Source organism: Meleagris gallopavo, chromosome 21, assembly GCF_905368555.1.
Source record: "Meleagris gallopavo chromosome 21, MGAL_WU_HG_1.1, whole genome shotgun sequence".
NCBI lineage: Eukaryota > Metazoa > Chordata > Aves > Galliformes > Phasianidae > Meleagris > Meleagris gallopavo.
This window is the reverse complement of record NC_139424.1, coordinates 5,928,424-5,941,335: the sequence shown is the minus strand read 5'-3', so window position 1 is coordinate 5,941,335 and position 12,912 is coordinate 5,928,424. Positions and strand designations below refer to the sequence as shown.

The 12,912-nt window shown below is 61.1% G+C and overlaps 3 protein-coding genes across 8 annotated transcripts in view; 1 reads left to right on the top strand and 2 right to left on the bottom strand.

The window, feature by feature from the left end:
- Positions 1 to 438: 438 nt before the first annotated feature.
- CRYBA1 (crystallin beta A1) lies at positions 439 to 5,713 on the bottom strand. 2 transcript variants are annotated; one of them, XM_085240745.1, is made up of 7 exons: positions 4,978 to 5,713; positions 4,484 to 4,548; positions 3,935 to 4,051; positions 3,580 to 3,698; positions 2,292 to 2,433; positions 1,706 to 1,848; positions 439 to 1,584 (listed from the first exon to the last, which is right to left on the bottom strand). In XM_085240745.1, exons 1-7 carry the CDS (start codon positions 5,006 to 5,008, stop codon positions 1,437 to 1,439), a joined length of 765 nt encoding a protein of 254 aa, XP_085096871.1. In that variant the 5' UTR covers positions 5,009 to 5,713; the 3' UTR covers positions 439 to 1,436. The 2 variants fall into 2 exon arrangements, with proteins under 2 accessions (XP_085096871.1, XP_019477599.1); XM_019622054.3 differs by lacking the exon at positions 3,935 to 4,051 and having other exon boundaries at positions 4,978 to 5,117.
- Positions 5,714 to 6,504: 791 nt separating this feature from the next.
- On the bottom strand, positions 6,505 to 8,908 carry LOC146543029 (uncharacterized). Its single transcript, XM_085241187.1, has 2 exons — positions 7,907 to 8,908; positions 6,505 to 6,819 (listed from the first exon to the last, which is right to left on the bottom strand). The coding sequence occupies exons 1-2, from the start codon at positions 8,906 to 8,908 to the stop codon at positions 6,508 to 6,510; spliced, it is 1,314 nt and encodes a 437-aa protein (XP_085097313.1). The 3' UTR covers positions 6,505 to 6,507.
- Positions 7,913 to 12,912, top strand: part of MYO18A (myosin XVIIIA) — a 29,412-nt gene continuing 24,412 nt past the window's right edge. For 3 of the 5 annotated variants that reach the window (XM_085241110.1, XM_085241108.1, XM_085241107.1), the window contains exons 1-2: positions 7,913 to 8,060; positions 11,112 to 12,155. In XM_085241110.1, coding sequence (XP_085097236.1) covers positions 11,142 to 12,155 — 1,014 coding nt within the window. In that variant the 5' untranslated portion in view covers positions 7,913 to 8,060; positions 11,112 to 11,141. The remainder of the gene's footprint in view (positions 8,061 to 11,111; positions 12,156 to 12,912) is intronic. The other 2 variants (XM_085241112.1, XM_085241111.1) reach the window with 1 other exon arrangement.

Genomic DNA, 12,912 nt, shown 5'->3' with positions numbered 1-12,912 from the left:
CGTGCTCCGAGTCTCTGCACGGTGCCCTCGTGCCAGAGGAGGGCATGGAGCACTGAGGGCTGTTGGCACGTGGCAGCCCTCTGCCCTGGCACACACGCAGGGTGCTGTGCCCGCAGTGAGGGCTGTGTGTGTGCGGTGGTGGGGTAAGAGCTGCTCTTGGTTTTGTTCTCATGAGTGACGTGTGTTGGGCTGCAGGTGCCAGCTCTGCAGGCGTTGCTGAGCCCCTTGTGGGGAAGGCTGGAGTTGGGAGGAGGACCCCGGCACCTTTCTCCTTACATTCCCTTCGCCGTGGCAGGAACCTGTACTAACTTGATGGCTTTTTTCATACCAAACAGGGCTGCTTTTCTATCTACCATCACACGTGTACTTACACACCTTCGGCAGCTTGCACGTTTCCGAAGGGCCTCGACTTGTTTACTGGGGGGACAGATGCCCCTCTCTCCCCCTCCCCAAATACTTCAGTGTTAGCAGCAGTGTTGAGAGCTGTGGAATGGAGCAGGGTCTGACTCAGCCCCTCCTGCCCTGCCCGTAGCTCTCACATCCTTCAGTTCCCCACGTTAAAACCGTGAGGGGTTGTGCTCTACCTGCTCTGGAGCTGAGTTACCTCTGACCCCGGACAGGGGCAGCCCCTCTTTGTTGTCCACGTTGAAACAGTCAAGGTCGGTTTTGTTTTCTTCTCCCCTTCCCGGTCTGTTTGAATGGGTTCACACGCACGGTGTGCCCAGCTGAGACGGGATCATTTTCCCAATGGTGAGAGGGCAGCAGTAGGAGTGAGTGTGCGACCTGCTGAGCTGCGTCTGGGGCGGGTGGTGTCACGGACTGTAAGGATAGGGAATGTCCATGAGCTGTAATGGCATGATGTATCTTTACCAATGATGTCATACTTCACACTAAATGTTTTAAAAAATAATTAAAGGAAAAAAAAAGTTACCTGAATTTTGTTTATTCTGCACCAACAGGTCATCAAAATTTATCCAAATTTTATTATTTTGTCAGGAAAAAAAAAATTGTGTAGATCGAATACGTTAAGATGGACAATAAGTGATGTAAATCGTTGAATAAAAAATTTAAAGTTTATGGTTGTCAGCGTGTCTCTTTCTGCAGTCTGAGGGCGCATCCCCTGGCCCTGGGGCACAGGAACACTCAGTGCCTGTGGCCGTGGGGCTGTGAGTGCAGGGCATGGGGCAGGATGGGATGTGTGACCTCAACGCGCAATAGGAAACACCCACCAGGCCGTTTTATCTTTTTCTTTCAGTCACATTTATTTATTGGCAGTTGTGGCAGCTGGTACCGTTTAGAAGTGTTGTTCCATCAAGCAGTTGCAGTACAAGAAGGGGTTGTTATTTCAGGAGGGGATTATTAGCACCAAAAGGGAGCCGGTGAGCTTTAGAAACCTTGCAAAGATGTGCTCAGAAGTGGGGCCAGGCGCCAGGCAGCTACTGCTGGATGCGCCTGATGGACTGGATCTGGGAGGTCTGGGCGTGCGAGCCCCACTCTCTCCAGTGCTTGTAGTCTCCCCCATGGTGGTCAGCCTCCAGGACGTACTGGTAGCCACGGTACCCGGGGTACTGGTAGCAAACCCAGCTGCAAGAAATGGAGTTGTCAGGCAGCCGTAAGGGAATGAGATAGGAGCGGGCACGGGGCTGTGTGCTGACGGCCTTGGCTTGTCCCTGCCGCTCACCCAGGCCCTGTGCCCATCACTTACGCGCCGCAGGGGATCTTCATGGAGCCCACTTCGTTGTTGGCCCAGCCCATGGCCTGCAGCGAGGGGTAGTCATCGCTGATCTCCCACTGGCGGCCGATAAAGTTGTCTTTCTCGTAGACGGTGATCTTGGATTCCTTGTGATTCTGGGCCGGAAGAGCAGCAGGAGAAGGGGAGGTGAGTGGGGCTGAATGGTTGGGGGAAGGCTTCCCCTCCCTACAGCCTGGTTTGGGGGGTTCCAGGGGCTGCTGTGGCCAATTCTGCTGAGCACTGGGAGAGCTGGGACCGCCCTGAAGACTGCCACCCCCACAGCCCCTGGCCTAGCAGGTTTGCCCTTCCTAACTGCACTCCCTTGTCCTAGTGGATGTTGCCTGGGTTTCCTGGCTCGGAAAATTGAGGGTTCAGGAACTGCTATGCAGTGCCGTGCTGCTCCTAGCAAAGTGCTGCTCCCTGCCCATGCCTGGCTCCGTGCTGGGGTAACAGAGGGTGCTGCAGCACAGAAACCTTGGAGCAGTTCCTGCCCTGCCCAGGGCAATTCCTGCCCTGCAACCCGCCCAAGCCGGGAGCTGGGCAGCCCACGGGCACTCACAGCAGAGCAGACGGGGCGGAAGGACATCAGGCGTTCGATGTGGTAAGCATTGCTGCCGCTCCAGGCGTCCCAGCGTGGGTACTCGCCCCTCTCCAGGATGAACTGCTGCCCGCAGAAACCAGTGTGCTCATAACCAACCCAGCTGCAACACAAAACACAGCAAGGGCTACCAGGGCTTCCCACTGGAGCTACAGATGAAGGTGCAAGGAGGATTGGGGTCTGATATCTGCCCACCGGCACAGGTGCAGTGGAGGAAAGGAAAGCGGTGTTGGACACGGGCAGAACCCCCAGAAAGGGTGTCACTGTGGCTGCCACCTGATGGACATTCGTCGTGGCAGTACAGGGACTGGGGATGGGACAGCTACAGCTGAGCTTAGCAGGGAGGCAGAGGCCGGGCTAGGGGCCAGGAGAAGGATGGCACACCACTGTGCATCCCACTTGTTCACAGGGGCTATGTGAGATGCTGGGGGGTTTGAGAACTTGCCTCCTTTGAGGACCGAAGTTCAGCCCTGGTCCCATCCCTGCAGTCAGCCTCCCAGTCAGCAAGGTGAGCAGCTGAGTGGGAACACATCAACTCGAGCAGTGAGCTGATTATTGCGTGAGCACACACGCTGTGGTAATCCCATTAGCATTACAAATCCTAAATATAGCAGCGCAAATCTATCTTGTCTGCTTCCCCAGCCCCAGCGGGATGTTTGCCACCAGGACTGCTCCTTACACACAGCGGCTCGGAGCAGCTTGGGAGCTGTCTTGCCTGGTACAGGGAGGATTCCTGTGTGCAGGGAAAAGCCTGGCTCTGCTCCACACCCTAACAGTGACTGAGGCAGCTCAGCACGGGCTGCAGGCAGACTCAGGTCTGGCCGGGGGGAGCCACATAGTGCTGGTAGAGCAAGGAGCAGGGCCCTGGGGTAAGAAATGGGGCTCTGAAGCAGTGCTTCACAGGGTTACACGGATGAATGGGGAGCAGGCTGAGCTCACCAGCTGTGTTTTTAGGCAGCATTCATACTGGGCACAAGACAGCTGCAATCCTGGCCGCTCTCAGACTGCGAGTTTGGATGGTGCCAAAGGTATTGCTGCTGTCCTCTGGCCCTGTGTGCCCAGTGCCTGTGACACTGCCCATAGCTGGCTGCCCTACTCCGGCAGCGTGGGATCCCCATGCCTTGCTACCCCTGTGCTGGCTCCAGCTTAGTGGAGTAAACCTGCCTGGCCCCGTTTGCACTTGGGCACCCTTCACTCCACAAGCCCCCCAACGAGGAAAACATTCATGCCACCAGAACCAGGTACTCACGCGCCACATTCCACCTTTAGGGAGCGGATGTTGTCGAAACCACACTCCATGATGTTTGGACAGGCCGAGGTGAACTCCATCCTCTTGCCCTGGAAGTTTTCTTGGTCGTACACAGTGATCTGGAACAGAGAAGGAACTGCCCAGTCGGGAACAGTGCGGCAGTGGTCCCAGGGGAGTTCAGCACCTCTTTGAGATGGGTTCATTCTCCATCCAGGGAGGAGTACCGGGCTCTGCTGGGCACATCCCTGGGCTGGTTTGCAGCCCCTGCCATCTCGTGCATCCCTGCACCGCTGGCCCCGCACTCCCTGCCTGCTGTCGGGGAGCCGCATGCCAGCCCCGCTCTGCTCCTGCTCACCCCTAAGGTCAGTTCCTGGGGCAGCAGCACTGTCTGGAGAGAGGAGTGGAGCCCTTCTGGGATGGGCAGGTGGCAGGGCTGTGGCTGGCGGTTCTCCCGGCCTCTGCTCCGAACGCTCTAGGGCAAAGAGGATTAACGGGAAAAGGGCGAGGGGGGATTCCCTGGTGCTGTGGTTGATGCCATCCTTTCCGTGTTTCAGCAGAGTTTTGCCCACTTATCTGTGATTTTCCTCTCCCTCTTCATTCCCTACATGAACTGGCCATGTCACCAGAGCTGTCACCAGCCCTGGCACCCTCAAGGCTGCTTTCCATACCCATTGCCTCCTTCATAGCTTTCATGCCTGCTGGCCTGTGCCCAGCCTGCCTTCACCCTTAGGGGGTGGTAATGACAGTGCGTGGCTTTTGGAGACAGCTGCCTAATACAGCACCTCTGGTGAGGGCAGGGCATGGCCAGACCAGGACGCTGCAAAGAGGACTGCCAGAGAGAACTGGCTTTATCCTCACCTGTTCCCCACCTCCCACCTGAGATGCAGGGCGTGCGAGGACATACCTTCCATGGGCCCATGGGGACAGGCAGAGGGTTTGTCTGAGCCATCTTTGCTGCTGGAAAGGTGTCTGGAGAAGGAAGGAAAACCAATTGATGCTGCAGAGCACTCCCTTGATCGCTCCCAATGAGACTCTCACCAGCTGCAGAACAGCTCAAGGGGCACAGTGGGGGGCTCTCTCCTCCCACAGCCTGCCTTGTGCCCTGGGGGGTCTGCGAGACCCCCGCTCCCATCCCTGCCTTTCTTGTGCCTCCCTTGGGCACTCCTTCCTCAGGAGCATCGGGATGGCTGCGGCTCACAACCTGGGGTGCCAATAGGGTGCCATGCCACAGCTGGATGCGGATCTGCCCCTAGTTACGGGGCTGTCCACCACCCACTGTGCCAATGGGGACGTGTCACCCTCTGGGCACCTCTCCTACCACCGGGCAGAGGAAGGGCTGTGCCAGGCAGCAGTGGGGTGAGCAGGGCTGGGATGGGGCAGGTCAGCTCCAGGACTCACCTAGCTCAGGCGGTACAGCTGCTTCGCCCATGTCATGTCTGCCTACTTCAGCGGCTCAGCTTTTATAGGGCGCTGCTGGCCCGGAGCCGGTGCCAGCGTTTGCAGAGCCGTCAGCACAATGCTCCCACTGGCATTGTCCTGCTGATCCCCGGAGATTTCAGCAGCTCATCCCCATGGTCCGGGCTACATTCTTGGGGGAAAAAAAAAAATAAAAGGAAAAAAAGAAAAAAAAAAAAAGATCATAACAAAAATAATCAGGGGCGGCTGTTTGTACAGATAATCTTGGGCGTGAATGACTCAACAGTTTGACGCTTCTGGCATTTTCCAGGGGCAATGCAGCGCGCTGTCACAGGGCTGGCCTGGCCTGGGAGCAGGTGGGAAGCAGTGTGGCTTCCCATGTCTGGAGACCCCCTTCCCTGTGTGCTCGGGGCAGCAAGGACAACATGGTGTGGTTGCATCCTCCAGCCCTCCTCACACCACAGGACGTGGGGCAGTGGTGGGAGCTGCTGCTGTGGGGCCTTCTGGTCCCCATTGCTCACTCCCTGGGCCCACAAATGATGCCAGGTCTGTGGGGGTGCAGGGCCACCATGGGCCTCAGAGGCGCTAGGCCTCACAGTAACCATGGCAACGAGGCCTACCTGGGTCTGAAGCCCCATAGTAACCATGGCAACGAGGCCTACCTGGGTCTGAAGCCCCACAGTAACCATAACAACGAGGCCTACCTGGGTCTGAAGCCCCATAGTAACCATGGCAACGAGGCCTACCTGGGTCTGAAGCCCCACAGTAACCATGGCAATGAGGCCTACCTGGGTCTGAAGCCCCACAGTAACCATGGCAATGAGGTCTAAGTGGGTCTGAAGCCCCACAGTAACCATGGCAATGAGGCCTACCTGGGTCTGAAGCCCCACAGTAACCATGGCAATGAGGCCTACCTAGGCCCAAAGCCCCCTGGTAACCATGGCAACCAGGCCCTGCTCCCCTTCCCAGCCAGGCAGGGATGCCATGGTGGGCGCAGGCCTGGAGTGGCATGGCTGCTGCAGGACAGGCTGCTAGGGCTGGGAGGCAGCGTGGCAGTCAGGACTGCTGCTGCCTCAGCTCATGGCCGCCAGCACAAAGCGCCGCCCGCGTCTGACTGCCCCTTTTGTCTGCTCGGCACAAAACAAAGCGCCCTGTCAGCGCGGAATGCAGCCCAGCCTGGCGCGAGGCCTGTGGGGACACAGCAGGGCTGGGACGGTGCCCACGGGGAGCCGGGATGGCCCTGCTTTAGGGGGCAGGATCGGGGTGGTGTGTGGCCCCCTACATTAATGGGGTCGAGGTGGTTGAGCAGAACTGTGGGGATGCACCACTGACCACAAGAAGGCCGCTGGTTTTGTTCAGTGTGCGGATTGTCCCACTGCCCCCAAAGCTGTCACTGCGGGGCTGCAGACCGCAGCACGGCCCCAGCACCCCACAGAGCCCCATACAAGTCCTGGGCACAGCCCCGCAGGGCTGGCAGGCTGGCCAGGAGCTGGGTGCCGCTAGAGGGAGAGCTCACCCTGAGCAGCGGCCTGCAGCCGGCGCATGCGGGTGTACAGTGGTGTGCAGGGCTGCACCCACACTGCAAACAGCACCCGGGCAAAGCCTGCGGCAGGCAGCCGGCCCCAAACACCTCTGCCTGTTCCGCAGCCACACCCAGCAGTGCTGCTCAGGGATCCACCACTCATCCTGCTCACACTGTGACCCTTTCGGCTGAGGACAGCAGGGAGAACGGCGGTGAGAGCACCTGGGGATCCACCACCGCCACCACCACGTTTCCAGGTCCGCCGGCAGTCTGGAACAACTGGTTTTTCTAGATCCTGGAGACTATAAAAAAAGCAATGACCTATTTAGCAAAGCCCCGTGGTGCTGCAGAACAGATGCCTCCCCCCAGCCCAGCACGGGGCCGTTTCTTCCTGGAATGCTGTGCGATACGGGATTTGCCAATGGCTGACACAGACCCGTGCTTAGAGAGAGCTGGTGGCATCCAGTGGGACCTTGCATGCATGTGCTGGGCTCCAGGCTGTGTACCATGGAGCTGTGTGGCCATGCAGAGGTGTGCGAGGCTCCGGCAGCCCCTGCACAGAAGAGAAGGGAGCAGATCGGCTGCAAGGTCTAATGTCCGCACTGCTCTCCCCTGTGGCTGTCTGGTGGGGGCTGTGTGTCCTTGGGGTGGTGGTCCCAACTCCATCAGAGCCCTCACAGTGCTCAGGGTGGGCCACGTGGGTTTTTTGCAGCCTTTTTGGGCTTGGGCTGTACTTAAACCCCTCCAACATGAATGGAAGGGCACAGCAAAGGCTCATGGCTCGCTGCTGGGGGTGCTCACTGCTGATCGGGTGCTGCCTGCAGGCACCCAGCATCCCAGGGCCTCCAGCTCCATCCTTGTGCCCGCACGGGGATGGTGATCCTCCCCTCTCAGGATCACAGCGCTGCTCCTTGCTGGTCCCATCTCAAAAGGAGTGCCTCAGCAGCACACACGGCCTCATTGTCCCAACACCAAAGCAGCTCCCTTTGCCAGCTGCAGGGACTGCAGCACTGCACCCTGTACAGTGTGTGCAGTGTGCCAAAGCGAGCATGCGAACATCTCACTGCGGGCATCGGGGGGTGTGCGTGCAACCCACGTTGTGAACAGGTGTGTGCACCGGAGGGTGCCTCCTCTGCGTGTGCACAACCGGCGGGTGTCCGTAGAAGCGGGGCTGTGTGCACGGGGGTTGTGCGTGCACCGGGGGCACATCACGGCCCGAGCACCCGCACCGCGCACACTCGGGGCGCGTTGCCGGTGCGCGCAGAGCCGGCTGCGGTCAGCACGGACACCCGCCCGCAGCCCGCAGCCCCCCACGCCGTTCCATCCCGAGCCGCTCCGTGCCGCCCTATCCCGCCCGTCCCGCGCCGCGCGGCGCCGTTCGGGCCGCACCCGGAGCAGCGGGCGGCGCGCGCAGAGCCGGCAGTGCCCGCCCCGGTGCGGAGCCGCCCCGCCCCGCCCCGCGCCGCCGCCGCCGCCGCCGCCGGGGCCCGGCACCTCCGCACCGCACCGCCACCGCCGGGCCCCGCTCCGCCGCCACCGCCGGGTGAGTGCCCGCCGCGCCGCACCGCACCGCACCGCGCCGCCTCCTCCACCGGCACCGGCACCGGGGCGGGGCCGCCGCGCCTGCACCCCCCGCGCGGGCCGGGCCGCAACGCTGTGCGCGTGTGCGCGCGTCCCCGCGTGCGCGTTTCCTCCCCCCGCGCTGCGAATGCCGCTGTTGTGCTGCGGTGCCCGCGTTGCTGCTTCCCCCCCCAACACCCCCACCCGCTGGGGGGCTGCTGTGTCCCGAGGGGTTGCCCCATGCTTTGGGTGCTTCCCTGCACACCTCTCTGGCCTGCCATCAACCCCCTCCCCCGCCGCACCAGCAGGGAATGACACTAAAGCCGTTCGCCCATCTCTCCTCGACCCAGCAGTGGCGGGGGGGCTGCGGGGTGCCCGAGGGGCCGCTGTGGGATGAGAATGGGGCTGGCGGGGCTGTGACTGCTGCGGGGTTTGTCCCCGTGTTATTTTGCCTGGGGACCAATATATAGAGCAGGCGAGGGCTGGCAGGACGCGTGTCCAGAAATAGTGCGGTTTGCAGCCGGCAAACCCTGAGGTGCAAATCGTTTGGTCATCCAGCACCTCAGCTACGCTTAGGGCAAGCACTGAAAAACATGGGCCCACGTCCTGGCCCCAGTCCCCGTGCCCACAGGGTACCTCGGTGGTGGGGGATGGACCCACCCCCTGCCCTGGGCTGAGACAGGTGTAATTGCTGTGCCGGCGCTGGACTTTGCTCTGTGACGAGCAGCGGCTGAGCCCTGTGCTGTGTGTTGGGCCCTGCTGGGGGGCACACTGCAGCTGGGAGGCACATAGCAAAGCAAGGCCGCGCTGCAAGGTGAGGGCACAAACCATGCAATGGCACGTGCTGCTGGTGGCCCGTTGCACGGTGTGCCCCTGAGTCTGGGCCCTCCTTCCCACAGCACTGGGCAGTGGGGTTTTGAAACGCCCAGGTTGTGCGGTTGCCCTGCTTTGTTGCCAGGTGCACACACCCCGTGGTGATGCATCGGAGCTCTCGGGCACAGGGCTGTGTTTGCCATTTAGCCGTGACCCCTGTCGCTGTCTTCCTGCATGGGAAGCCCCAAAATCCCACTTCAGACAAAGGCTGGCAGCATGCTGTCCTGATGCATCTCAATAGTGTCCACAAGGCAGTGTGCAGAGGCTGGAAAACCCCTAAATCTCCTTGGAGTGCGGAAATCTTGTGCTGGCATCCGGCAAGGAGGCTGGGAGCCGTGGCACGGGTCTCCATTGCTATTCCCAAACTGAGCACGAGTGGAGCACGGGGACCCCAAAGGGCTGCCAGCCCTGGGCTCCCACCGCCGGCACCACAGGGCAGGCAGCAAACTGGTGCTGCAGGTCCCTGCGTCGGGAGCGCGTCGGGCGAGATTGCGTGGAGGGGAGTGGCCCCGAGTTGCAGTGAGTGCCTCCCTCTCTGCCGGGCACCTGTAGGGCTCACAGGGGGGGAGAGACCCTCAGGGTCGGGGGGTCACCTCGCATTGGGGTCAGCACGCAGGGGACATCACAGCAAGGACCTCGTATGCAGTGCATGGGCGAAGCTGGCGCTGGCGGCCGCCTCTCCCACCCGTGTCACAGCTCATGCACGCTGCCACCCGAACACACCCAGATAATCCCGGAGCGAGCTCGGGCCGAGGCAGGCAGGGCGCTGGGTGAGTGGATCGGGAGCGGGGTCAGAGCGTTGGGCGATTCAGGAGCAGGCGGTGACCTCGCGTTGCGTTGGGTGCACGCAGCGGTGCAGCTGGTCGGCGGTGCCGGCTCATTAACCATGCAGCTCCTACCGCCCGTTCCCTCCGCTGCTGAGCATACAAAGGCCGGCAGGCAGCGTGTGCGCGGGGGAGAGGAGCGCTGAGGACAAAGAGCTGCGCGACGCCTGGGGCCCCAGCGGCACCTGCCTTCGGCTGTGCCACCCAGCGGCACCAAGCGAGGGTCCCGGCAGTCCCTGTCCGCCCTGGGTGAGCCTGGGGTGCCACGGCCGAGCCGTGCTGTTTGGGGACACCAAGCAAGTGGGTGACCTGGGATGGGTGCGTGGGTGTCCCTCTGCCAGCACCGAGACCCCAGAGCTGTCACCGTGATCCCCTGATCCTCAGTGCAGGGGAGCTTTGCTGCACGGTCTGTTGCTGCAGATGCTGGGGCTCACGGCTTTGTGCCCTGTGTCCTGCTGGGTGCAACGGGGGACACATTCCACTGCAGGGATGTGGCCCAGGGGGTGGTGATGCTTCAGTGGAGCTGAGCCACAGCTCTTCCAGCATCACATAGCACAGCATGGCATGGCACGGCATGGCACGGCATGGCACACGTGCTCACTGGGTGCCCATAGACCTGCTGCTGATGTACTAACCAGTTTCCTGACACCCTCAGAGAGCTCTACCGCAGGCGCTTCCAATGCAGGGAGCTTTCCTGTTGTCCTTTGTGCCGAGGTTAAGTTCCTGCGCGGTGTGGCTTCCTGCCCTGTTTATATATAGCTGTCAGCCCGTCCCTTGCTGCTTTCCCACCCGGCTGGTTGGGTTTGGGGTTGTTTACGCACAGCCCCGATGCACAAGGGAGGTCGGTGGGTGGTGGGTGGCAGGGTGGGGACCCTGTGGTTGCCCTGGGGCTGTACTGGGAGCCTAGGGGGGAGGCCGTGGCATGGCTTTGCCATGGGTTGGGGCCCTCCCCCCGCATGGGATGCCCAAATGAAAGAGCGACTGTTCCTGGAGGTCACACAACTTCACGGGATGTGCAGCGCCCTGCTAAAATTGGGCATTTTTCAGCACTTCGGAGCGATGCAATTTTACAGGTTCTTGGTTGTTAGAGAGTGCTCAGTCAGGGCTGTGTGCTGGGGCTTTCTTCCCACTGTCAACACTGTGAAAATGGCCAGATTTGGGGAAATCTTCCTGCCCATGCCTGGAGGTGCGTGGGATTGTGTCCTAGAGGTGCATGGGGTCATGCTGAGGCTCTGGGCTTGTTTTGGGGCACACTAGGCATGGGATGGCAGCATGGGGGTCGGTTGGGTCAGTGTTTTCCATGCACTGTCTGACCATGTCTGTGCGTTGTCCCACAGGCAGGCGGCCGTGCCACAAGCAGCAGCACCATGTTCAACCTGATGAAGAAAGACAAGGAGAAGGATGGGGCCAGGAAGGAGAAGAAAGAAAAGAAGGAAAAGAAGGAGCGGATGTCGGCGGCCGAGCTCAAGAGCCTGGAGGAGATGAGCATGCGGAGGGGCTTCTTCAACCTCAACCGTGCGTCCAAGCGGGACTCCAAGGCGCGCCTGGAGATCTCCAACCCCATCCCCATCAAGGTGGCCAGTGGCTCTGATCTGCACCTCACCGACATCGACTCCGACAGCAACCGGGGCAGCGTCATCCTGGACTCAGGCCACCTGAGCACGGCCAGCTCCAGCGACGACCTCAAGGTGGACGACGCCAACTTCAAGGGCTCAGTGCTGCAGCGGGCGGCCAAGTTTGGCTCCTTGGCCAAGCAGAACTCACAGATGATCGTTAAGCGCTTCTCCTTCTCACAGAAGAGCCGCGATGAGAGTGCATCGGAGACCTCCACCCCCTCGGAGCACTCAGCAGCCCCCTCCCCGCAGGTGGAGGTGCGCGCGCTGGAGGCTCAGCTCTCCAAGCAAGGCACACCCCAAGGGCATCCCCGCACCCCTCCTGTGCCCTCCACGCTCTCCAGACCCCCAGAGCTGGTGAGCAAGAGGTTTCCTGCAGAGCTGCGCCTGCCCGCCCTGGTGCCCCCGCAGCCCCCGGCACCTCGGCAGCTGGAGCTGCAGAGACGCAATACCGGCGATTTTGGCTTCTCGCTGCGCCGCACCACCATGTTGGACTGTGCCCCTGATGGCCAGGTGTACCGCCGCGTCGTGCATTTTGCTGAACCCGGCGCCGGCACCAAGGATTTGGCACTGGGATTGGTGCCGGGCGATCGCTTGGTGGAGATCAACGGGAAGAATGTGGAGAACAAAACACGGGATGAGATCGTGGAGATGATCCGGCAATCCGGTGAGACGGTGCAGCTGAAGGTGCAGCCCATCCTGGAGCTGAGCGAGCTGAGCCGCTGCTGGCTGCGGGGTGCCGAGGGGACGCGCCGTGCCGCATGGGATGTGAGTACTGGTGTCCCCACTGCACGTGTCTGGGTTGGCACAGGGCGTGGGAAGCAGTGGATGCTGCGGATCTTCCCACTGCCTCCCTCTGCACTGCTCACCTCCCTTCCCACGGAGGAGTACGGGGAAAATCCTTTTGTTTCCCACCGGGTGAGAGGATGGGAGTGCTAGGAACCTCTCTGTGCTGTAACCCCAGGTCTCATGGGAACGGTGCAGGACAGGGAGCTGCAGAGGGTTTGCACAGCCCAGCGTGCACAGTCCGTGCTGTATAAATAGAAACTCAATGGCTGGGTGACCCACATCTTTCCCGTGTGCTGCCGGCTCCGTTGACCTTGCTGAGGGCATTACACATCCTGGGACGCTGTGATCCTATGGAGATGGACCCTACACACAGTGGGCTGTGATGCAGAGCTGTGGGGCACCCCATGCTGCGGCACTCCAGCTTGGTGCGGGTGCACAGTTGCTGCCAAGCGAGTGGAGGCTGGCAATGTGCCGGTGGCAGTGAGAGCATGGTGCTCAGGCTGGGATGGGGGAGGAGGAAACACTGTGCCCTTGGAGTGTGGGGTGCAGTGAGAAGCGTGGCACGCGGCCTCATGGTGGGTGCTGGCATGGCGAGCGCATACGGGCAGCAGTGCTCTTCCCATTTAGCAGGCACCAAGCTGAGCCTGGTGCTGCAGGGTTGGTGCCTGCAGGGAGTTAAGGCATAAATCGTGGCAGAAGCAGTTCCTGGAAAGGAGCCGTCCTGTGCGCTGGCCAC

What these genes read in the sequence shown, in the direction of transcription:
- LOC146543029 (XM_085241187.1), bottom strand. Translation starts at nt 8,908, where the DNA reads ATGGTTTGTGCCCTCACCTTGCAGCGCGGCCTTGCTTTGCTATGTGCC. An exon ending in CGCGCCGCCCGCTGCTCCGG is followed by an intron (nt 6,820 to 7,906) that starts GTGCGGCCCGAA and finishes CTTTTTTTATAG; the next exon opens with TCTCCAGGATCTAGAAAAAC.
- CRYBA1 (XM_085240745.1), bottom strand. Translation starts at nt 5,008, where the DNA reads ATGGGCGAAGCAGCTGTACCGCCTGAGCTAG. An exon ending in AGCTGTACCGCCTGAGCTAG is followed by an intron (nt 4,549 to 4,977) that starts GTGAGTCCTGGA and finishes TTCCTTCTCCAG; the next exon opens with ACACCTTTCCAGCAGCAAAG. An exon ending in CTAAAGGTGGAATGTGGCGC is followed by an intron (nt 2,434 to 3,579) that starts GTGAGTACCTGG and finishes TTTGTGTTGCAG; the next exon opens with CTGGGTTGGTTATGAGCACA.